This window comes from Coffea eugenioides, chromosome 4 (assembly GCF_003713205.1).
Source record: "Coffea eugenioides isolate CCC68of chromosome 4, Ceug_1.0, whole genome shotgun sequence".
NCBI classification, from domain to species: Eukaryota; Viridiplantae; Streptophyta; class Magnoliopsida; order Gentianales; family Rubiaceae; genus Coffea; species Coffea eugenioides.
In genome coordinates this window covers 40,882,867-40,908,696 of record NC_040038.1, presented here as the reverse complement: position 1 = coordinate 40,908,696, position 25,830 = coordinate 40,882,867, and the positions used below count along the sequence as shown (strand labels likewise).

Here is a 25,830-nt window from a genome sequence, read left to right as displayed (position 1 = left end):
AAATAACTCCAAAAGCGCTAATTCTTAAATCAAACCATTCCAAACCGCAAAACAAAGTTGTAGGTTTTCACTCTTGAGAAGTATGAAAAAAAAAAGTCAGCCGTCACTTCTGTTTTTGCTTGGAGAAAAATGAAGAGAGAGAAAGAGTAAAGAAGATAAAGAGAGAGAAACTTCAAGGTCTTGATTGGAGGGTAATTCGAAATCCAATTGAGACGAAATTTTACACACACGATCCTTTCGTTAAGCTCTACTCATCTGTTGGTTCAGATTTTGGATTTCCTCTTCATTTGGTAACACTTTTTTTCAAACCCACTTCTTTGACAGTTGTAATTTTTTGGAGTGATTTTGTAGCGATTTGATTTGGTTGATATTGGTAATTGTATTGACATCCGAATATTTCGGTTAGACCTGTGTATTTCCATTATTGTGATAGTGAAGATTTTTTACTGGACTAGATCCCATGATTTTTTCCAATTTGGGTTTTTCACGTAAAACTCTTGCTGTCCTGTGCCATTTATTTTTCCTACATTTTATTATTACTGTTGACGCTACTTGGTGATTTGGTTTATTCTTATTTTAACTGGTACTGTACCGGTACCCCTTCCCCAACACCAATTCCCTAATTCCCTCTTCAATTCTAAACTAGATCTCCGCTTGCTCATCACGGTAGTTAATACCAAAATCAAGTCGAAACTACTTAAGGCTTCCATGGGTGAGTTTGTTATCAGAATTGCAATTGGAATTAGTTGAAAAGTGGTAGTGGCAGAGAGGCTTCAGTCATGCAAAAGAGCAAAGAAAGGTTATCCTACCCATCAAAAAATAGGAAGGAACTATCATTTGTCTATTTACCATATTTTTGGTCATATTCCTTAAATTTTAATGGGTCAACTTCAATTTAGCCTTTCAAAGTAGATTAAAGTGCCAATTTGGCTCTTGAAAGTGAGCAAAGTTTCACTTAAGCAGTTAAGCCCTTCAAATTGAAAATTCTGTTCCAAATACGTCAATTCACATTTTGTCAAAAAATGCTAGCAATTGTTTTGTTGACTTCAAAGCACTTAATCTCTCACTTAAATGAGCTATAAAAGATAGCACTGTACTTTTCTAATCAGATTTGGAAGATCCAAAATAGCATCAAAACCTTAGTTTTAGGTCAGAAGAGAAATATTTTATGTTTGTTTAGCTCATTTAGATGAGAAGTTTATCATTGTAAAGTCCCTAAAATTTGGAAGGATTTCAGTTTAGGACTGAAGTTTTGTCAAACATCATTTGACCAAATGTCAATTGATAGAAGGTGTCACGTGTCAGTTTAACCAAAATTTCCAAATTAGAGAGCTTAAATGCGCAACGGATCTTCTGTCCCACACCCTGTGCCACTCTCTGTCCCACTTTTTATTATATTGCTATTTCTCCTACATAAATATCATGTTTTAATTCTTTTTTGTTTCCTTAAGATCCAATAACTATTAATTGAGTAAAAAAACAAAATTTAACAAACCCAAAAAATCAAAATGCATAAAAAATGAGATTTTTTATAAATTTTCTGCTGTATTTTTTAATTTTCTATTATGTATTGCTTTTAAGATTCAATAACTATTAATAACCGCAACGGATCTTCTGTCCCATACCCTGTGCCACTCTCTGTCCCACTTTTTAATAGTTATTGAATCTTAAGAAAACAAAAAAGAATTAAAACATGATGTTTATGTAGGAGAAATTATATTGCCGCAACGGATCTTCTGTCCCACACCCTGTGCCACTCTCTGTCCCACTTTTTATTATATTGCTTTTTCTCCTACATAAACATCATGTTTTAATTCTTTTTTGTTTTCTTAAGATTCAATAACTATTAATTAAGTAAAAAATAAATACAACAACTTCAAAAAAGTAATATATAATAGAAAATTAAAAAATACAGCAGAAAATTCATAAAAAATCTCATTTTTATGCATTTTGATTTTTTTGAGTTTGTTAAATTTTGTGTATTACTCAATTAATAGTTATTGAATCTTAAGAAAACAAAAAAGAATTAAAATATAATATTTATGTAGGAGAAAAAACAATATAATAAAAAGTGGAACAGAGAGTGGCACAGGATGTGGGACAGAAGATCCGTTGCGGCTTAAATGGGGCTTATTGACTATTAGGGGCTGCACTGACACTTTGGTCTACTTTAGACGAAGAGCGGTAATTTGCTTAATAATAGCCAAAATTTTCTCTATTTTATTTAATTTTGTTGTACTTATGAGTATCCTTATATTACTTTTTGTGATTTCTAAAGAAATTTTTTTTAATATAGATTTTTAAATATTTAAAAAGCCAAAATTTGTGGGGATATCCCATGCCTTGGGGCTTTCTCTCAAGCCAGGCAGACTGCCAAACACTATCTATACATCTATCCACACCCAAAACCTCCGGCTACCAATTCTTTTCTCCAAATTCTTCCCTCCAATGCTTGTTCAAAGCAAATTATAGAGTTATGAATTACCATATGCTATAGAGGAAGACTTCTAGTGCAGGAAATTTGCATCTGATCTTATAACAGTATCATGGAGGCCACAAGTAAGTTGCAAAACAGACTTGTAAATCAAGGAAGATAACCCATAACTTAATGCCCAATCTAGTCCATATTAGTGTTCTAGACGGTAGAGAGAATTTTGGATTTATAGAGAGAGAACCTCCCCTGAGGTTTCTGAAATTATCCCTTAAAATTCTACTTGGGAACTTTTAGAAGTGTTTTCTACATTTTACAATTGTCTAGCATCATTTATTGCTTTATGATGGAGGAGGAGACTTATTTACAAAGATTGTTGATGGACGAGGAGGCCTATTTACAAGGACTGATGGTAGGAGATGAGACCTTAAGAATAGGCAACACTTGTTTAGTTTTCATACTGACCTAATGTTCCACTGCTTGATATTGAGCAAAATTTATCAGTCAGAATGTGTTTTAAGTTGATGATGCTTTTGAAGAGGTAGTAATACGTCGAATTTCTTTTGTTCAAAACTATTTCAGGAAACATGAAATTGATAAGTCCTTTGGAACTTAAATAACATTGTGGTTATATCTAGGATGTATTAGTGCTTATCTGACCTATAAATGTGAATATGGATGTTTTGTTGAGACATATTGTTGTATTGCACCTTTTTGAGTATTTCAATGAGTTTAAACCTACAATATGCTCTTGCATCTTGTTACAGATGAGCTCAAAACCCAATTCATGTCATCAAGTTTGTCTCGTGGCCTTGCTAATGATGAACTGCCGAAGGTGGAAAAGTGGTGGGGAATTTGCGATCTCTGTAAGTGGGATGGATTTTGGTATAGACCTGACTTTCTGGAAGGGGCCATTGCTGCTAAATCGGATTTTCAGGCTCAAGATGATGACGTGCTGCTTTCATCCCAACCAAAATCGGGAACTACTTGGCTTAAAGCTCTTGTGGTCTCCATTATGGACAATTATGCAGCTCGGACTACCAACAATATCAATGATGCCATGGTTCAGTATGATCTTTTGGCAGAAAATTTTCCCCATGACTTGATTCCATCTCCAATGTTTTCAGAACCGGACCGGACCGGCCGGTTCGACCGGTTGGACCGCGAACCGGCCATGTCACTGGTCCGGTCTAATGCTAAAGCCGGAAGTTCATGGAGAACCGTTGAAACTCGGACGAACCGGACGAACCGTGCGAACCGTTAAGAACCGTGAACCGGCGGTTTTTTAAATTTTTCAACAAAATATCAAGAATGGTGTAGCTAAGATTCGAACCTGGGTCTCCAAGTTTAACTATGACAATCTTACCACTAGACTGTACTTAAGTTTGTTGAGAATTCTACTTGATTAAAAAATATATTAAAACATCAAGTTCTTCTCTTATTTTTTTTTTCAATTTTTTCTTCTTAACCATTTTTAACCCAAATATCCACAACAAGATTTTCTCAAGTCTTCACCATTATTATCAGGTTATTATCTTTAGCAGATTGTAAACAAGTTGAAAATTTCAACTTTTCTTGTTTTCCAACATTTTAGTAAGTTTAATTTTTTTCTTTTCAAGGTTTTTTTCTATATTATTATCTTTAGTTGATTTTTTGCATTTTCTTCTTTTTCCCCTCAATTTTCATATGTTTCCCTCATTTTTGTTTTATTTTTATTCGATTAATTAAGGATGAAATTTTTGCAAAAGTAGTGCACATCCGTGTAGGAATTGGGTAGGAATTACAAATAATAACATTGGGTTGGTCAAAAATATGATAGTTGGAACATAATCGAAGCTATTGGTAATTGAATTTAAAATAATTAATGGTATAGGATCATTGAATTTAATATAACATGTTAATTAATAATGTTTAGTAGCAATTAATTTTTTATGTGTTTAACTGTATATTTGTTTTTCAAAAATTTTTAGTTTTTTTTAGTTTGAGCAATTAGATTTATATTTTTATAATAAAATTTTAACTTTTTCAGCTTAAGTTGATGAAATTGTGAAGGTGGTGTGGTTGCTTATCATGCCACTGATAAAAGTTTGCTATTCAAATAGTTTGTCTTAACTTGAACTCTTTTATGGATTTTTTTAAGGGTTGTAAAAGAATTTCAATATTTAATTTATTTATTTTTTGTGTTTTTATTTGTGATAATTGGTGCACATTTGGATTGTATCTATTTATGTTTATAATGAATTTATGAAAATTTGTGGTGAATTATGATATTTTAATTATATTTATCATTCCATGTTTTGTGTATAACTTTTAGAAAATTTATTATTATCATAACTTAAATTAAGTTATGTTGGTAAAGTTCAAGTGTAGAATGAAACCTGCTTAGTACTTAACACTAAAAAAAAAAAAAAAAAAAAAAACAGTGAACCTTTGAACCGGCCGGTTGGACCGGTCGGACCGGTCGAACCGCGAACCGGCCATCTCTCCGATTCACTGACCGGTCCGAGTTTAAAAACATTGTCCATCTCTCGAGATCCAAATTTTCACCCCATCAAAAGCATCAGCAAGCCCAATTCCGCTTCCAACTGTAAGAGGTCGACCAAGATTATATCAAACTCATGTACCTTACGGAATGTTGTCTGAATCCATCAAAACCTCAGGCTGTAAGATTGTGTACATAACTCGAGATCCCAAAGATGTCATGGTGTCCTTGTGGCACTTTTGCTATGCAAACAACCAATCCACGGAGGAACCATATCCTATGGAAGCCGCATTTGAGAGTTTTTGCAAAGGAGTTCACGCTTTTGGACCATTCCATGATCATGTTCTAGGCTACTGGAGAGAATGTTTGGCAAGGCCAGACAAGATACTTTTTCTAAGGTATGAGGACTTAAAAAAAGATCCAAGAGGAGAAGTGAGTAAGCTGGCTTCATTTCTTGGTTGCCCATTTGCCAGTAAAGATGAGGCTGATAGAACTATATATAGATGCAGTCTTGAAAGGCTAAAAACTCTGCAGGTGAACATGGAAGGTATCGGTAAATATTCTGGGTTGCCTAAGAGTTCCTATTTCAGACGTGGTGATGTTGGGGACTGGAAAAATCACTTCACACCTGAAATGAAGGAGCATCTCGATGAAATCACTAGAAAGAAGTTTCAAGGGTCTGGTTTGGATATGTACTATTCTTAAACAGATCAACTGGCGAAGCATGCAACATTAATTCCTAGTACATGCTGAGTATATTAGCTGGTGTGCCTTTCAAGCTTGATGGCCTAAGATTCCTCCTGTATCAGCAGTATCAGAGGAATGAAAATTTGTCCGACCGGTTACTGATCAGCAGTGTTTCATTTCTTGATGCATGCTTAATCTTTATGTTTTGTGTGCCAAAAATAGTTATTTGGGTTTCTTAATGGACTTAAAAATCATTTCTCTGATCATGAATCACTGTAAGAATTATGTAGCCTCTTATATGTACATAGGACATATTGGAGGATGCTTTTCTTGTGCTGTAATAAGTTGAATCCCATAACACAATATGAATGCAAGAAACCACCAGTTTTCTTTGTTGTTGGACAGGTGAACCTATTATATTACTGACCTTACTGACCAAAGTTTTACTATCAATTAGACAGATTATATGTTATGAGAAGCCGTAAATTTGCTTAAATACATTTCATGATCCCAGCTTCGTTAATGATACCCTAAAATACAAAATTTTATTTCAGAATGAAAGCAACAGCAAATATTCCGGAATATCTTTACTAAAAAAACATGAAAATTCCGTTTTAATGATGAAGTATCAAATTTTGCTTGACTTTAGTGTAATTAGCCCTTATAATTCCGTTTTAATGAAAAGGCTTTTTTTTTTTCTATTTAATGATTGAAGGAGGGCATACGAAAAGCAAATTAAAGACACGAACGGTATATTCACTATTTATGTTTCAAAATTACAATCCAGTCCCTACATTGTAACATTCGTAGAAAAAAACAACATCGACTCAACTTTTACTGTGTGCTCCTAGTACACCAAATAGACGAAGTCATTATCGATACATACAATATATAAAGCGAGAGCAACACTACTTAGTGTATTCACTACATATTGTCACTTTTTTAAAATTCTTAATCTACCCTTAATTATAAGGATAAATTGGTCCCAATGTATTCCTAAAAGAGCTCCCCATAATTATCAAATAGTTATCCCGTTAAGATCTAATTACAACTTCCTCACGCTCATTCCCTCACGTCTCCACTTTTTTCTCCACCATGATTTTAAATAGAATAACTTCCTATAGCATAATAATTATAGATATTTCAAATACATACGTACATGTACATGTGCGTGTGTGCGTGTCTCTCTCTCTTTATATATATATATATATATATATATATATAGATAAATACACACACCATGATGTGTAACATAGGAAAATTTTGAAGAATGTTTACATATTGAGAAAAGAGGTGTGGAAAGCAAAAATAAATGGCTAAGAAATATCCATATTGTGACTACACAGAAAACAATGGTCATGCGGTGGAAACAAAGGTCCACCTCACAACGGAATGCAATCGGTTCATGAATGAGTGGGTCCCACTATAGAGATGTAGTGAAGGGGTGGGAAACAGGGGGAAAAAGGATGAAGAGGCAAATTTGTAAAATAAAACAAATGAGAGGAGTGTTCCACAAAATAGTGATATACTTGTATTAGAAATTGAAAGTAGGCACATATCCATGTGAATGTTGGTCAACAAAACACTACCCTTCTTAATTAATCATTTACAACAAAGTACTTCACACTACAATTTTGGTTTTCCAAAATGCAAGCTCAACCAAAATTGATAAGTTTAGCTTAATTGATAAGTTTTATGCAATGCATGCTTCCACCAATGAGACTAGGAATTAATGAATAAAGTTTTAACAAGTTAGTATGTATTGGTACAATTATTAACAAAAAAAGTGTGCATGTTTTCACCAATGAAATTAGGAAATAATGAGCAAATTTCTAGCAAGTTAATATGTATTGGTACAACTATTAATAAAAAAGAGTGCATGTTTCCACCAATAAAATTAGGAAGTAATAAATAAATTTTAACAAGTTAATATGTACTGGTACAACTATTAACACAAAAAATTGAAGTTTACTGATCAATTAAGCACATAGTAAGTCCAAAAATAATTTACAAAGTAAAAATTTCCACTTTGCCATAATATGCATATTTATTTTGCCAATTGGCTACTCTAAACCTCTGCCTAATGAATTATATATTTGTTTGCCACATGGACCCATAAATTCTTTGTATTTATTTTTGGTAATTTTTTTTATTAATATTCTATTTTTGGCAACAATTAATCCCTTTCTTTTTCACTTCCTTATTTATAACAATTCTCAATGAATTTAATGGTTTTTGCTTTATATATGTTTCTATTTGTTATACCTTACGAGTTACTACATATTTTGATCAACCAACTTATAGTTTTTTTGGTTTCTCTCCAATCATGTATTGTAATTTATTATTTTGCTTGCTTGTATATGAAAAGTTACTATTACAAATATATTTACATTTTTTATTTTATTCTACACCACTTCCTTCTTTTATTTTGCTTGATTATAAATTAGAAGTTTATATGATGTTTTCTATTTCTATTATTTGACTTGATTATTTTTTAATACTTGAAAAATGATGATAATTTTGGACTTATCTACATGACAATTTCGACCAGACATCTGCAAATACAAAAGAAAATTACTATTGCCTCCCTTCCAATTACGATTTTATGTGCCAACGTCCACCCCTATGACATAAAGTCACAAAAAAAGCAAAGGAATGAACATTGACACCACATTCTTTTTTTTTTTTTTTTTGGCCTTATCCGGGACAGCATCAAAATAAATTGCTTAACATTCATTACAAAATCAATTAATTGAAGCAAATATCAAAATTAAATTGCAAAATAAAAATTGTAAAAGATGTTAGTGCAGAAACGTCCAGCATTGACCATTAAATATCATTTAAATCTAGTTTTCAATATGAACATATCATTCATTAAACATATTCAATTTTTTTTTTTTTTTGCAAATGGTAAGTGGCAGATATTTAACTGGATGCTAGATAATTTTAATATACAAATTTCCAACTTTTTCTACATTTTCTTAAGTGATATTCTCATATGTACATTACAAGCCAAATAGAGCTCATGGATGTTTCGATTGACATGTTCGTATTTTGTTATCTATTCCGATTGCACGCCTTTTCGTTTGCCCGTTCTAGGCTTCTGCAGGAAATTATATCCTTCTCAATATGTTTGGTCCAATGAGATTACATCCACCTTTTATATTTCCCCTTACACCCTAACTCAATGGTATCCTTTTTTTTGTTGCCCCCTTACTCATATTTATTTCTTTTCAGACCCCTTTAATTTTCCAAAACACCTAGCTCGATTGATAGTCATCTTACTTGAAGGTTGTCGGTTGCCTAAAGCATCAATGTACACTAACACGTGTAGGCCAAAAAATGTGTTCCCCATATAAAAAAAGACAAAGACGCAGGGGAAGTATTTGGGATAAGTGGGTTCTTCGTTAAGATTTAGTAGAGGCTTCCCTACTAACTTTCCCGTAGTTCCACATCGATTCTAAGGGGTTTGGGGGTTGGGTAATTAAGTCCCCAAGTTTGCCTCAAAAGTTGCCGGCTTTTGGAGTTAAATTTGGGATTATGTTTAATTAACTAACTTCAAAAGTCTGATAAAAAAAAAAATAGACTTATGGTTATGGTGTCCTCTGAGAGCTCTTGACCATTGACTAAAATGTTCGGGTCGATTTTATATAAAATGTATAAGATGTAATTTTATATGTATATGATATAACTCAATTTCAACAACGTTTAACTATAGAATAAAATTTTGTCAGTCCCATACATGATGTAAAAAATAATATACAAGATATAATTTAGATCTTATATTTTTGTGGCCAAATTTTGACCATGAATCCTCATGAACAATTGATTCCTGCGATCGTTTTTGCCCCTAGTGCCAAAAGCACCAGTAATACTTAACGCCAAAGAAGGTCAGACGACAACTTGAAAGGAAAAAAGCAATAATATTTCAAAAAAAAAAAAAAAGAAAAGAAGCAGAGGTGGCTGAACATCGGATATGTACGGACGTGTCGGTCCAAAATTCATAATCCAAGTTCTCAGTATCATATGTTTTCACTAGTTACCTCAAAATACCCAAAAAAGGAAAAACATTTAACTAGAAAACAACCCCCAGTATCTTGTTGATATGACAGTTGCCATTTAGATTCTATGCACTTTACAACTTCTGTTCTGAATGATAATGATGTCCCAATAAAGAACAACCCAAAAAAAGAGAGAATGTTCACTTCTTGTTGATTAAATTATTATTCTTATTGCCACCAAAATTACCAAGAAAGAAAATTTTTGTACCAGTATTCAGGCTCAGAAGTTTGGCCTGATAAAAGTTGGAACACCCGGTTCTCCTGGGAGTTTTAACGGCCGAAATAAAAGCGCAACCCACAGTTTTACTTAATTCTTGTTAGCTCATTTCTCTGCCTTCTCTTACCTCTCTGGTGATCAATCTCCTCTTCTCTTTTTTCTTACAGTTATATCTTTTTTTTCCCTATTGTACTGTTTATTCAGTTTTTGCATTTGAATTGAGCTTCATTTGAATTTGCTTTTTTTAGGGTGCTTTCTATTTTTATCCGAATAATATATAGAGCTTCTGCTTTCACATATTTCAATGGTTTCTCTGAAATCACCATGCCCATGTGGGCTTGGATTAGTAAACCCGGGTGACTTTTTCACCTGGGTTTTTTGAATTTTAGTCTTTCTTCAACAATTTTCTTGAGAATCCCTTGTGGCAAAAGTGGAAATCCATGGGGTTTCAGCAAAATTTGAGCTTTAACTGAGGTCATTATTGCCTTTTAAGGTAATTAATTTTGAAGGTATTCTGTTGTTAGCGAGCCAAAGAAAGTTCCCTGGTTTCTTATTTTGGTTAGAATTGAAGAAATGATCCTTAACATGTAAGGTCTGTTTATATCATATAAATTTGGAAATCAAAATGCTTAATTGTCCCCATTATCTGATGCGAAGTATAAATATCGTGGGAATGTAGCAGTGAGGATCATTGTAAAGATTACAAACAGCTGTTTGAGGATGATTTGGGTATCTTTGCAAATTTATGCATCTAAGTGGAGTTTGTTTTACTTGTATATAGGATGGGAAGGGTTAAGCTTAAGATAAAGAGATTGGAAAGCAACAGCAATCGGCAAGTTACATATTCGAAAAGGAGGTCTGGAATCTTGAAAAAAGCCAAAGAAATTTCTGTACTATGTGACATTGATATTATGCTTCTTATGTTTTCCCCAAATGGAAAACCAACCATATTCACCGGAGCACGCAGGTAATTTTCAAAGTATCTGATTTGATATAAAGTTAAAGCATGATGGATTTAATATGAGCTACAGGGCATTTTTGTGTCTTTGTTTTGTATAGGTTAACAGTTATGTTTATGTAGTCTCACATTGTACACACTGTGGTATTCTTCTGAGGCGTTGTACATATTCTGTAAATTGAGCCCATTGATCCTCCTCTCCAGCTTTCTCTCTGTCTGGCTAAGTGTATAAAAGACAATTTAAAAATCTCAAGGTGTTTGTCTCCTTTTCTTAGCCATAAACTTTAAACCTGACTAATCCCTTGCTATAAGTTGATTACAATTATAGATGGAGGATCCTATTTTTGTAGTTATGTTGGTCATGTTAACATAGAATAGGAGTGAACAGGGAAGCTCACATTTCAGCATATGAAGGCATACAAATGGGCTAAAGTTTTTATCTTAAATATCATCACAATGGAGTTGTCCAGGTCTGGTTATAGTAGAGAATTAGAGATTTTGCTAGAGTTTCTCCTTTAACAAGTTTTGCCTAATTGTCTCCAGAGTCTTTCAGCCTAGATGATGGAGATAGCATTGTTTCAGTAGTGGCAATACCTTTTCAGATTGCATATCTTTTAATGTCTTGAAGTAGTTTGCTCAAAAAGAGGTGTTTGTTTCATCATTATTTTATCATAGGAAATTGATAATTGCATCCTTAAGTTAGTTTGTGCGTAACTGACCTTTTAAACAATGTTGGCTACTATTCAGCTATGAAAGCAGTTGGGGTTGGACTTTTGGAGTTGTAGGATTTGTATAGCATGTCTTTCTCCAATTTCTTCCCTGGACATATACTTTTGAAGTATTGGACACATTACTATGGATTCATCTAAGAAAACAATAGCATAACTATGTAAGGCTTGTGATTTCTTGTTGGTTTTAGTGATTTGTTTCTAAAGTCATAGTTATGAGAAGTATGTTGTTAAATAGACTAGAACAGTACATCTGGCTTATGTCTCATTTTATACTTGCCTTTCATGTAGACTATCAATCTCTAGTTTAAATATCCCATCTTTGATTGTACACACTCGTCGATGAGTGATAGTAAATACTTGCTAATATTCATCTTTGATGTCTCTTCAGCAATGTTGATGAGATTATCTCAAAATTTGCTCAACTATCTTCTCAAGAAAGGGCAAAAAGGTATTCAAAAACTCTGGTCAAATGGCATTAATTTCCAGCTAGTAAAAATCATATCATAACTGAATAATTCCTTTCTCCTGCATTGCAACAGGAAGTTGGAAAGCCTTGAGGTAAGTTTGAAAGCATAATCCAATTTATTGTCATATCATGTCTCCTTTTTACATCTACTGAAATTATATTTCTCCATTTACATAAAGTGAAAAGATATCCATGCATTTGATAGGTTTTGAAGAAAACTTTTAAAAAGCTTGACCATGAGATTAACATTCAAGAGTATTTGGATGGAAGGTGCGTAACCATGTTTGGTGTTAGATATCATTGATTCAATTTGTGATGCGCGAAGTTAACTGAAACATTTTTAATCTTCTCATTCTTGCAGTGCTCCATCAGTTGAGGTTGGATGATTTTCAATGCTATCTGCATACTTTTGTGTCAAGAGTCATTCAAATTATTGCTATTAATGATGTATTTTATGTTGATCCATGTGCTGCTAGGAATCCTGCAGCCAAGTCAGAGTTCTGCGAGCTCAACTAACAGAATTGCACAAGAGACTAAGGTAGGGATTGGAAAATTTTCTGGAAAATTATTGCTTTTTTCTTCTACTTTTTGGTATTATATGGAGGTTTAACAATGTGAAAACTGTTGTAGGGATCAACAATCAAGATCTTGTCCTTCAAACTTTCTTGACAACATTTGTTCTGTGTATATTAATTATCTTCTCAAATATTTGCTTCATTTACTTAGCAAATGGCATGATTTTCTCAAAGATGATATAATGCATAAGTTATTCTACTGAAAAAAAAAGGATGAAGAAAATCAGAAGTTATGTTGTTCTTAAATCTGTGAGAGGATTTAGTTATAATCCATTTACTAGCTCGCTCAACCATATAAATGATGGTTGAAGGCTTTAGTTTTGGCACTAACATTTCCCTTGGGACTAAATAAAAGGTAACTAGCATTCGAGCTAAGGAGGCTCTATTAAGTAAGATGCATTCACAGAACATAAATATTCTTGAAACAGTTAAACACTCTTATATCATCTAACTGTAGCCTGTGTATATCTAGATGTTATAATTTCAGGCCATTGAATTTCAGTGCCTTTGATGATGTTAAGTTGACATGATAAGCCAGAAGTTCAAATGGTTATACTTTGGAAATGCTATATGGGGTCGGTACAGTCCATTTTTTGCCTTAAAACTGCTCCATTGAGAATTCAGATTCAGCACCCATTTTGCCAATGTATTGGAAATTTTGTTCTGGGTATGTTGTGGCGATTCTAATATTGGCTATTATTATCCGTGTTCTCGTGCCATCCAGGTCCAGCTAATTTTGGTGTTTGGAAGGACCTTTTCTTACTAGCTTGCAGGCACTATTTAGGTTTTATATGCTAGATTGTTCATGTGATACTTTCATTAACATTACAATTTTGTGTGGCCTCAGCTGGTGGAGTAACCCAGAGAAGGTAGAAGATATTGAGCATCTCAGGCAGATGGAAGGTTCACTGAGGGAATCACTTACTAGAGTTCGTGCACTTAAGGTACTATTACATCTATTGAGCACAATTTTTCTATGAGTAATAGCAATATATGCATAAATATGCTATCGATTTGACATAGCTGCACTTAATTTTCTTGGCCTATATTGCATATATTGGTTTACCCTGGCTATGCATGACTAAAAATTATAAATGAAAATAATTGTCTCTTTAGTTAGACAGTTTCCATGGTACCATTACCTGATGTATCTGATTTTCTTTTTGACGATCTGAGCATTCTAAGAAAATTGATCTACACTGCTTGATCTAACCACGTTGCTAAACCAGCACATATAATTTACCATATCTAGGTTCCCTTTCACAGGAAAATTTTGTGAAGCACCAGCTTATGCCATTAAATTGCTCAGGCCAGGTAATGAAGCATTCAGCTGACAAGTGAAATCTCTGTGCGTGTGTGTGTGTGTGTGTCTAAATGTCTGCGATTCACTAATCACTAATTTGCAGCTGCATGTGTATGTGCACATCTGGCCTGGCCATGTCATTGCTTATCATCATTGCATCATATATAATGTATGGTGCCTGTCTTGTTTCCCAGTTCCAGAGTGGAATGCAATTTCCGATGACGATGGATGGTAACCAAGATGGAACAACGCTGCCATGGATTCAAGATAATGAGAATCAACCTGTGATATTGTCCAAGGACTCAGACTTTATTACTCAGAGGCTAGTTAAATTTGATACTCTTTTGTACCTTGTATTTCCTCTAACCTCAGATGTTTGCATCTAGTATGGTTTGTGTCACTACCTAAATTCTTTTCTGAGTAACCTGATCATTTTTTCTGAAGTACTGATTTGTTTTCATTATAAAGTGTGACTAGTACAACCATTAACACTTTGTTCTCAACTGCTATAGAATTTAATGTATTTCCAATAGGTTTTTGATTTATTTGATGGCCATTTTCCATTTGTAGAGATATGGAATACCCCAGAGATGCGTCCCTTCCCGGCTGTTCTGCACTCTTTACCACGGGAAAAGAAGCAGAGATTGATAATACAGGATTGATAGATAACATCAACTGCCCCAGAGATATTACCCTTTCTAGCTGTTCTGGTTTATTTAGCAATAGTAAGGTAGAAGAGACCAACAATGCTGGAAAGATGGATAATATGGAATGCCCCAGAGATACATCTCTTCCAAGCTGTTCTGGTTTAATCGACCGAGGGAAAGAAACTGAGTTTCATAATGCAGAACAAGTTCATAGTATAACACAAGAAGGTAGTGCAATGGATGATTTAAGTGCCATTTCATGCCTGAGATTACAACTTGGTGGGGAACAACCATACTATCCATATAGTCATCTAAACATACCAGAACTCAACAAACTAGAGGTTGGACGAGAGGCAAATTTCCAAGAGAATCCCATGACTTATCAAATGAATGGGAACTTTGAATTGCCTAGATCCATTTATGCAAATTTGGGCCATCCTTGGTTCCCTGCATCTGATGACTGTGAGATCAACATGATGAATGACAATCCATTTACTCAGGTGATGATCTATTTTTAATTTTTGAAAGTTTGAGTATTGAACCACTTTTTGATTTGTTGTTTAGCTTCACAGATGAAATCTTAAGATGTGTATGTGCCTTTTTCTGGGTAGTGATTCGTGAATGTTTCTCCTAGTACACTAGAAAAAAGAAATATTCATGTTTTACATGGAAATCTTGGGAAAATGGATCTTTCGGATTTCTATATACTGCTATAGAAGAGACGAGTATTTTGGATGCCTAATTTCACTGTTCATTCCTGATATGGTGTTCTTTAAAAGTCAAAAATCACTGATATGGTTTTAACTTCTACAAAATCACTGAAGGGTTGGAAGGTGATTTGGAGTTAGTTATTTCCATTTGAGTAGCAAGTCAAAGGTTGTCTGCTATTGAATGAGAATCTTGAGTACAGAAAGTACTTGTGTAACAGGAATTGAGGTTGGTCTTAAGTGAAAATGAGAGTTTGTCTTTGTACTTGATCATTCTATGTTAGAAAGCCAGTTCAACTCTACAAGGGAAATTATATGAAGAGTAAGTTTCAGAAATTTCACCTAAATTTCCTGTAAATTTTTCAGTCCCATGTGTTTGTATCTACATTTATCAATTCTGAAAAACATGACATGATTTCTGAAATTTACATCATTGATATGTTGGACTCATGAAGAATTGTTCAGAGACCACAAATCCGTCTTGAATTCTTCATCAACTAATGCTATTTTGATAACTGTGTCAGACTTTAATTGGTTACAAGAAAGTCGTAAACTTGATTCCTAGCTCATTTCTCCTCCTATAGTAGTGAAAGGTAACTGAAATATCTATAGTTGTTTGAACTCGTTGTATTTGCTCCACATTTGACTGTATTAGCAAGGAAAGGGGTTGTCTAGGCAACATAAGTAAGACACTTTGAGGTAAATTGAAGGAAAAAGCAAACTGATAGCTACTCTGTTCCTAGCATGAAAAGAGAAAAGTTGTCATAAAGTAGTTTGAGCAGAGTGGTCAAGTAATAACAAAACTTTGGCCTGTACTTGGTGAGACATGCTTCAAAAGCGAACATTTATCGTTGAAGGGCCTATATGGTTGTGATTTTTGAAGAAAATGAATGGGGGAGTTTTGCAACATTCATTCTAATATTCGCTTTTCAGCTATTAAGTTCAATGAGCAACATGTTGTCCATGCATATATTGCTTCATAATAGATGCCCATTTTAAATTTTCCATTTTTGAATCTTGTTTGAGGATTTGCATCAACTTTTTAAGATTGCGCCATGTACTTTGCTCTGATATCTGTGGGGAAGTTCGAAAAAGCTTTGGCTTATCAGTAGATTAGTTAGAGTCTAATCCTATAAAGGCCAGCAGAAGGAATGCTTTCTCTTTTTCCCTTTTTCCCCATTGTTCTTAAGATTGCGCCCTGTACTTTGCTCTGATATCTGTGGGGAAGTTCAAAAAGGCTTTGGCTTGTCAGTAGATTAGTTAGAGTCTAATCCTATTGGTTTCAACTATTTTCAGGAACTCTGTTCACATCCCCCGCTCCTTCTTCCCCCTCTAGCCTCTCAAACAAAATGAAAGGACTAGTCAAAAGAAACGGTAACAGAAACAAGAAAGCCAATGGGATGAATGTTATTTTTCTGCAACCTGGCTTCATTGGAAAATTTCAATTTGACTAGTTATTTTTCAATCTATCGACTTAAAAGGTATAACATTAACTTGTTTCCAATTTCTATTTGCTTTTCGTGGATTTGTCCATAGGTTTCTCCTAAGTTCTGTGAATTTGGAGAATTAGTTGGAAGTTGCATATTGCTTCCCATTTTTTCTTTTAACAATGTTCAAAACCGTTCCATATTGCTACAATCTGCCAGTGTTATAAATTGCACGTTAACAAAACTTAAATGGAGGCTGTGAATCGAGATTTTGGGAAACTTAATGGTAAACAATACAAGTGCAGCACAGTTTGTAATATCTTCTTATTGCCATTTAACTTTTGCTTGTATTATTTGTTTCTGCAGCCATCATCACAGCACCCTTGACGATGAGGAGGAATGATGAGTTGCGTTGCCCATGTGCAGCAAGAGTGATTTTGCTTGGTGTTTTATAACTTCTTGATCTTCACGACCAGCAGCAGAACTGGCCAATTATGTTGGTTGTTTAGCATGTAGAGATTTCAAATAAGAGGTTAGCCTCTGCAATAAGCCCCGTTGTTATGGTTTCTTTGTTTCACTTTTGTTTTTTTGGAGATAAAATAGTCAAAAAAAAAAAAAAAACCCTGCTGTTCAAGTAGCTGTTTAGCTTATTTAGAATTCCTATAGGTATTAGCAAAGGGAAAAACGAAAGGAATTCTGTAGCAAACTTTGAACAAACTACAACGCTTCGTCCCCATCGCATACTCGGTGTAAATTCTGTTCTGTTGATTGATGTAGCTGACAAAATATGAATGGTAGTAATTGCCATCTTAGTTTCACTGTACATCAAAGATCTAAAATTTGTTCCATCTCCAATCAAAACCATTCACTCATTTGTTACAAGCTCCATCATACTCGTTTATTTACCCGCAAATGTTTGGACGATTGTGTTGTGCCATGGGTCTGAAAGGTGCTTCAACAGGTTGTCGAACGGTCCTTCTCCAGTGACATTGTACTGGATGATGAATCCTAAGAAAGCCAACATGGCCAATCTCCCTGCGAAGACAAATTCAAATAGTTAGCCCAATTTAACATAAAAAAAAATTTCGGGAGATCTGCTTCAGATGCAGTTCAGAGAAACAGAATAGGATTGTGGTAGTCTCACCATTGGCTAACTCCTTTTCTTTGGCCTCCTCGGTAGGGGCAAGGTTCAGAGGGTTGAAAATACTACCTGGGTAGCCACACTCATGAGGGGGCAAACTGTAGCTCTTGAAGATAGGATCTTGGTTAACACATCCTGGGTTCTTGATGTCTTGCCATCTCCTGATCTCGACGTAGTGGAACAGGATGAACTCGATCACGAAAAGCGTCGATGATGATGCAAAGTATTCAGCTTTCCCAGCATCGTACCAGTTAGGAGCATTAATGATTCCAATCTTAGTGAGCACTTCGGGTAATATCATTCCAACAACTCCCAGCATAGCCCATCGACTGTTGACAAGCTCAGCCTGGATCATCCATCTCAAGTTTTCGGGGTCCTCGGCTAGCCCCAGTGGATCAAAGCCATTGTCACCGGGAAGCCTGATGAACACACACGTATAAAAGCGCTTACTTAGTGTTTGGAAAAGCATTAAACAGGAGCAAATTAAACCATATTACCGTTTCATTTTCATATCAAGATTAGTATATGAAACTGTGCGATAAGAGATTAGTACCTGCCATCAAGATAGGGAGGAGAGGCCAAGCCCGGTAGCCATTCGCCTTTCTTGGCTTCAACTTTGAATGAAGTGGTGGATGAAGAGGTTGATGGTCTAATGGAAACTTCCCTGTTCAACTTGCCAGATGATCCAGTAAGGAACCTGGTTTTCGAGGCGCATGGCCGGAAAACTGCAATGGAAGCTTGTGTTGTAACTGCAGCCATTGTTTCCGACCTGAATATTGATGAGAGGAAATGATCTGAGAAAAGGGTAGTGATGGTTGGCTCAAGTCTTAACTAGAACGTGTGTTTTGATGTATGCATTTGTATTTCATTTCACTGGTTTTTTTGTGGTTCTGATTCAACGTGTAAAGATTCAGTGTTGGCTGGCTAGATTTTTGGGGATTCAACGGCTATGATGGGGTTTGGATTTTTTCCTAGCCAATGGGATGGAAAGGCCCTTATCCTTATCTCTCTTGCCATATCCATATATCTATTTCTGTGTTTCTGTTGGCTTGGAAAAGATCCTGGGGGACCCTCTGATTGCCAGGCGGGTAGAAATTTTGATATGCTAAATTAAAGATCTTTTGTGTTGAATCTCTTATGACCAATTGATTATTGGTCTGCTAGAATTTGTGCGAGGAAACAATATGCATCTGGAGTGTCACAAAATTGGCAGAAAAAATGGAGGATTTTAGGTGATGGTTTATCAAATCCGTTGATGTTCACTTCATGATCACTTGGGGACAATTTTACTTAACAAAATTTGCATTGACTTTATAAAATTTTGATGAAAAACTTGAAGAATGATCAACTTCTATGATGATTTTTTTAGTTTTTTCATAGTTTGAGTCAAATTAAAGGCTGTGCTTAATCATTTGAAACATGGAATATTGCTATTGACAAGAACATATAAAGAAAAACACAAAGACAAAGGTCAAACTGGGCTGCTCTAGAAATGCCTAACGAATCCGCTAATGCACTATCGCCTTCAATTAGGACTCTTAGAACTTTTCTCGCTGTCAAGTTCAGAATTCAAATCTTGTGCTTAGCAGTTAGGGACAAAAAAAAATGTGGGGAGAGATGAGAGTGTTAAAAAAATAAAAATACAAATAAAAATAATTGTACTATTGCCCTAATAAATATTGTATTTGTTAAAAATTTCTGTTATCACAATTAGCAAGAACCAAGACTCTGGCGTAACATTTTGATATCTCAAGAACAAAGTGAAATTTTTTGAAAATCCGATATTTACAAAGCACAATCTTAACCCTTTTCCCAACTTTTTTTTTTCCTTCTCTTAGCCAAGGGATTCATATTATGAATCCACTTCGCATCAATTCTAAATTTGAGATCTTGGGTTACTCAACAGAATCCATCATTAAAGTCGAGGATAAGTGTAAATGTTGATGGAATTTATTTGTAGAAAAATAAAGGAAGCCTTCATTTGTGCAGGATAAAGAATTTTGACAAAATATAACTTATGGATTATCCAAAATGTCACAAGTTATGCTGCAGATTCATATTGGACAGGTCAAAACTTATACCTACAATCATCCTTTGAGACCAAAGGAGTTGCATTTCTGTTATCGCTACCCAACCATAAAACTGCTCCAGCCCAGAAGAACATTACAGAATCTAGGTCCACGAAATAATAGCGACCAAAGGGTGTCCTGCATACTTAGAAACAACAAGATTTATCTCTAACTTGGCCCTTTGAAGAGAAAATCTGGCTGACAAGCAATAAAATCAGAAGTTGAACTCTCCCGTTGCCTGAAGAAATAAGGGAAGATCCACCAAGATTTGTTGATGTTCAGTAAAGGTAAGAAACAAAAGGGTAAGAGATCTTAAGAATGTGATAAGATGGATATAACACATAGTGAACGTGATAATGTATATAGTTTTGTCAAGGATAGCAAAAAGATTGTCCTAATGCCATTGAAGTCAGGATCAAAATCTAAGTCTAATCAATTGAATGGGACTAATTTGTTATTTGTTGTTCCTAAAGATTTTAATTTAAATACGCATGCGGAAAAACCGAAGATGTCAATACTATTGAAGAGATTCCTGTCTTGGCTGTGAAATCTTGTGTGATGTAAGAGACATGAATGCTTACCACCTATTGCTTGATAGACCGTGACAATATAATATGAATATAGCATGCAGTGGACGTGATAATGTTTATCGTTTTGTCAAGTGTAGCAAGAACATGGTCCTAACATCATTGAAGCGGGGTTCAAAATCTAAGTTTAATAAATTGAATGGGACTAATTTGTTACTCATTGTACCTATAGATTTTGATTTAAATACATGTGCCCTTAGATTTTGATTTAAATTGAATGGGACTAATTTGTTACTTTGGCTTGGTGTCCCTTTATCCATGGCGATGTTGGACACATTTTGTAGTGGGATTGGTTCCGTTAAAGAAATCCATTGGGAAAACGTAGTTAAATCTCTGAGTGGCTTCCATACCAGCTGTGGTCGATCACGCATCTGCATCACTTCTGCAATGGCTCTTTTCAACTTTAACAAGTGTCCCGATTTTATTACATGCAGCACGGCAACAGCAACAGGCATCTCCTGGTTCTTGTATAAAACTCCAAGGTACTTATTTAACATCCCACACTCCATATTGACGGCTATGGATCTGGGGAAGGGGACGGAAGACTAGCCTGGGAGGGAGGTGGACGGGGATGACTCAGACGGGTGGAAGGCCGAGGCGTAGGAGTACTGGCTCTTGTTCACTGCCTGATCATTCCTTAGATTATCGGATGATGCTCAGATGCCAACCAATCGACCTGAAACCGATTGATGGTCGTCTCACCCCACTTGCTGCCCAGAAAACAGACGGCAGAGAGTCTGTAAAATTTGGTGGTGTTGTTGTCGCAGAAGCCTCTTGGCCAAAAATTTGATGATTCCGAATTTCATACTTGAAGGGGATGCATTATCGATTATCCGGCTTCTTAGAGATAAAGACGATGATTTTTCTATATTCAATCTTTAATTCCAATTCATTCCTATATTCAAGGCAGAAAGCCTTTTTTTTTTTTTAAATTTGTCTTTACATAATAAAGTTTCTCCATGAAACAAATAAGGGTCATGTTAATCAATAACAAGGTATTAAACTAAAATCATTATTGGGATACCCCAAGAAAACAAGATTAAGTGATGCTCAATCAAGTAAATTTGTAACTGCAAATGATTTGAGAGTAAAATGAAAAGATTAATAAACAAAGAGAAACCAAACATGAAGAATTTCTTTATTTCTTCTAGGCTCATACAAGATTATGTGTCTATTGACTTCAATAGGCTCGTCAAGATCTACTAATATAGAATACAATCCCTTGTTTAACATAAGAAGACATGATAGAAAAGAAAATCCTCAAAATACAATCATGCAATCTATTAATCAAATAAATAACAACTTTGAACTTCACACATGTACTCTACTGACCAACTCACAAAACTAACTACTACAAATAAGGGAATGTCAATGCATTCCACTTTTATTCCAATAAAACTTCATCTTTTTCTTCCCCTCAAAAGAGATTGTATGCTCAGAGTGCCATTAACGACTTCCTTAGGATCAATTTTATTATATCTTACAATGGATATTAATTACTTATACGGGAACGGGCTTAATGAACATCGAAGTAACGTAACTTCGCATGACTTCTCCCACGTGTGTATACTCATCATTGTGCTTATAAGCAACATCTATCACACGTGCCAAGTTGGCAACTCGAAGGAGGACAGCCCTGGGAGGAACAAATTCTGCTGCATCAAAACCAGTAGCACTAGGTTTAAGGAGTTGTTGGTTTAGGAGCTTCCACGAATCCTCGATTTGTCGGTAAAGTTCCTCGGATGCTTGCTGCTCTGTTACACCGTGTTGCTTCATGTAGCATTCCACCGCTGAAGCAATGTGCGGCCTTTCTTGTTCAAACTGCAAGTGTCCAGCATCCAAATATTCGTAGTTGACGTTATAAAATGGAGAAGGAAAGAGGGTTTTATGCAATTCTAGTACAATTTTTTGTTTATAAGTTTAAAGGAGACCTATAAGAAAAGGAATAGGGAAAGAAAAGAGTTTAAAAGTCGAACAAGATACGTTATAAATATATGGTTGTTGCAAATATATAAATTGTGGATACTACTTTATTGTTTCTTTTTGTATTCTAAGCAAAACAGTTTAAAATTCTAAGCAATTACAAATAACCAATGTCGAAATGGTTATATAGATGTACTGTTAGTAGCTTGTTAATTAAGGCCTTAAATTCATATTGGGTTGTATATCAAATTAGCCCAGAATTTTCTATAGTTGATCCATATTTTTAGCAGGTCAGAAGGGTCTAAATCACAATTACATTATTGCATAGATGCCATGGTTCGAAGACTCGGCCGAGACTGAGACAACTCGGCCGAGTCGTTACCGTCTCCGCTCTCACCGATATCATACTGTGACGAAACGATACCGAGATACTCAACTTGCCGAGACGTCACCGTGAAGGGTTGAAACGGCCGAGTCACACCGAATCATCTCGAGTCAATTCGAATTTTTATTACTTTTACTAATTTTTTAATTATTTTTGTTTATCATATTTTTTACAATTTTTAAAATATAAAATATTTCAAAAATTCGCGTCTCGCCGAGACAGCGACCGATATGCCGAGACCGATGTGGAACGGTCCAGGCTGCGACCGCGACTTTGAACCATGATAGATGGTGGTCTGTGATACCATCTTCAAGATTCTATTCAAGATTATTGACCAGGTGATTGTAGAGGTTGATACTTGAAACATTGCTTTCCCTTCCCTATTTCGAGATTCAGATATTTTTTAACCAAAAAAAGTAGCAAAAGAAAGGAAAGAGACCACACTCTTTAAGGGCGCGATTTGCTGTGGGTTTGCTTTCCAATAGATAAGAATTTGGTTTGTACCTTGTGCCCCACAATGTCATCCCGAAGCCTGCAAATGATTGATGCAGCTCTTATGATATCAGGGTCATTTGATGCCCAATCGAAGCTCTCCTTCGTGACAATATCCCCCATGCCTAGGAAGGATATTATCGAAAGAGTGGTGTATCCACTGGTTGCCAATCCAATTCGCATATATTCCTCCACTGTTGGTATGTACCCTTGATGCAGCCACTTGGCCTCAACAAAATAGGCACGAGCCAACAACTTCAGCTGCAAATTAGTGCAACAATATCAACTATTTCAATTTTAATAATAACCTAGGACGAAATCAATTAAGGAGTTTGAATGTATGAATTTGAGTATGCTCATACTGCTTCCTTGGCGTAATATGTTCGATATGAACTTCCTTTCTTGGCCATTTCTTCCTCAATTTCTTCAAACAAATCTAAGAGTGCTCGGTAACAAATCTTCATATAATCTGGGAGTTGTTTCATGCAGCAGCCAATGTCCCATCTATAAATGTTGTAACACATTATATTACAGCAAATTTTGCTGCATACCTAGTGTGTGTATCATTACAGCCAAGTTTAAGAGTAAACATTTCAAACCTCTCGATTGCTTCTGTGAAGATTTGAATTTCTTCGTATGTCCCATAAGCATCATAAATATCATCTATTATGGATGTAATGGCAATAACCTTGGACATAATCTTTCTAGCGAGAGCATATTGAGGCTCAAAATATACTCCCACGATCCAGAAATAGCCCTCAACGATTCGATCTCTAGCGAATGGAAGCTTTCTTGCAAAGTCTAGTTCTTTCCACCACCTGAGGTACACTAGCCAGCAGTCGTACATTAATTCAATAATGTTCAAGCTAATCCAAACAATAACATAATTTTTTAAGTTACCTATTATTAGAGGCACAACTATCTTCAAGAAACTTACAAGGAAATTTCTTGTAGCTCTTCCTTGTGCTGAGATTGTAGCATGTTAAAGTCCAGCTTAGCCAGCATTAGTAAAGTTGTATTATGTGAAGGAAAATTTTCATACACGTCTATGTAATGCTTGGCCTCTAGTCTTGGTAAACCCCTCCAATAAGGCTGCATTAGTGCGTGGCTTAGTAGCTCAGCAACTGGACTCCTTAACTTGCAAGACCGAAGATGATTACTGGTAAAGGCCAGGGCATCATCTAAAATATTATCCTCGTGCGTTCTGAGATGAGCAGCTTCATAAAGTGCAAGCATGCCCGGTACATCATTAACCAAACATTCTCCAAACTTACCTTCAGCATTCAGGAATTTCTTGAATATTTCTGCAAATATAATGGGAAAACGATAGATGGTCTAATGTTGTGACCAAAATATATATATATATATATATATAGAAACTATTCAATTTTGTGGTTTTCGTGATATGGGACAAGGAGAAAAATGTCAATTGCTTTGATGTTTCTATGATTTAAGGTTTGATAGTATAACCTTGTTGTTCTTTGACTCTTACCTGATGAAATTCTGAAACCTTCTTGTCTTAGAATTCGAAAACAGAGAGCAGCAGTGTAAATGTGGTCATTGCCCTCCCAATTCTGATGTTTCTCATGCATCTTTTGCAGAGCTTGACCAATTTCCTCTTCAAAATGATATGCTATGCCTAGTCGTTGAATCGCATCGATCAATTGCAGCTGTTGTGAAGGATTACTAGCAGTTGCATGAAGCTCTTTCCTGACTCTTTCCTTTAGCTGTTCAAGCTGCCCCTTCTTAGAAGCCCATGTTGCCTGCCAAAAACAAGTATATGCTCCCCTCGATAAAGTCAAGGTTTCTATAAATAGTGCGTAAAGCTGCTTGTCACCACAATAATAATCATTATTTATTTTGGCGACATTGGTAAAAGGGCTGCATAAAACATTCGTGAAATTTTCTTAGAAGTTCGAGTATGTTTGATGTATAATGGGGGTATGTTCGAGTATGTTTGCTAACTTTTGAATATGATTTTAGTACTATAGTTCTGGCTAAAATATAATACTACCTTGTCAGAATCAGGGGAATAGACGAGGAATTGATTTCCCCAGATATCGGGATGAAAATTGGCCACAGGACGATGAACATCACGAGGAAAATCACTTTGGATTGAAATGGAATTAGCCAAGTCAAGACCTTCAACTGCCATTGTTTTTGTTAATCGAAGACTTGAGGAAGCTAGCTCAGACTGGGGAACTGGAAGATAATTGAGCTGCTAGCTTTGAACGACGTTGTTGAAGATCGCATATTAATTTATAGCCACGACCATTTCTCAAATCAGAGATCTCTTCCGCACACTTATTTTTGAAATTGACAAGGGCTGTTTGGTTATGTGCTAAAGCCGGCCAGACATGCACAGCCACAGAAATTCAAGTAGGAACCATGCATTTGACAAATTGACGGCACCAGATGATTTTCTGATAGATGGATTCATAATTGTAAATGTGCATTTTGTCACTTCAATCGCTAAAGGGGAGTTTGTACTGTAAAATATACATTATACTCTATTTCTTTGATTACCTACCATTCAATTGA

The 25,830-nt window shown here is 35.3% G+C and overlaps 3 protein-coding genes across 3 annotated transcripts; 1 reads left to right on the top strand and 2 right to left on the bottom strand.

Annotated features, from left to right (window-relative positions):
• The first annotated feature begins 10,660 nt into the window (after positions 1-10,660).
• Positions 10,661-17,300, top strand: LOC113769360 (agamous-like MADS-box protein AGL65). The gene is made up of 11 exons (XM_027313815.1): positions 10,661-10,845; positions 11,956-12,015; positions 12,107-12,125; positions 12,239-12,303; positions 12,395-12,410; positions 12,510-12,571; positions 13,456-13,552; positions 13,875-13,922; positions 14,106-14,233; positions 14,482-15,058; positions 17,059-17,300. The coding sequence occupies exons 1-11, from the start codon at positions 10,661-10,663 to the stop codon at positions 17,077-17,079; spliced, it is 1,278 nt and encodes a 425-aa protein (XP_027169616.1). The 3' UTR covers positions 17,080-17,300.
• Positions 17,301-17,407: 107 nt separating this feature from the next.
• On the bottom strand, positions 17,408-18,676 carry LOC113767317 (chlorophyll a-b binding protein 4, chloroplastic). The gene is made up of 3 exons (XM_027311364.1): positions 18,387-18,676; positions 17,837-18,252; positions 17,408-17,727 (listed from the first exon to the last, which is right to left on the bottom strand). Exons 1-3 carry the CDS (start codon positions 18,590-18,592, stop codon positions 17,591-17,593), a joined length of 759 nt encoding a protein of 252 aa, XP_027167165.1. The 5' UTR covers positions 18,593-18,676; the 3' UTR covers positions 17,408-17,590.
• Positions 18,677-21,604: 2,928 nt separating this feature from the next.
• LOC113768479 ((-)-germacrene D synthase-like) lies at positions 21,605-25,444 on the bottom strand. Its single transcript, XM_027312859.1, has 7 exons — positions 25,304-25,444; positions 24,782-25,052; positions 24,227-24,593; positions 23,889-24,107; positions 23,652-23,793; positions 23,302-23,550; positions 21,605-22,310 (listed from the first exon to the last, which is right to left on the bottom strand). Exons 1-7 carry the CDS (start codon positions 25,442-25,444, stop codon positions 21,990-21,992), a joined length of 1,710 nt encoding a protein of 569 aa, XP_027168660.1. The 3' UTR covers positions 21,605-21,989.
• Positions 25,445-25,830: the final 386 nt, after the last annotated feature.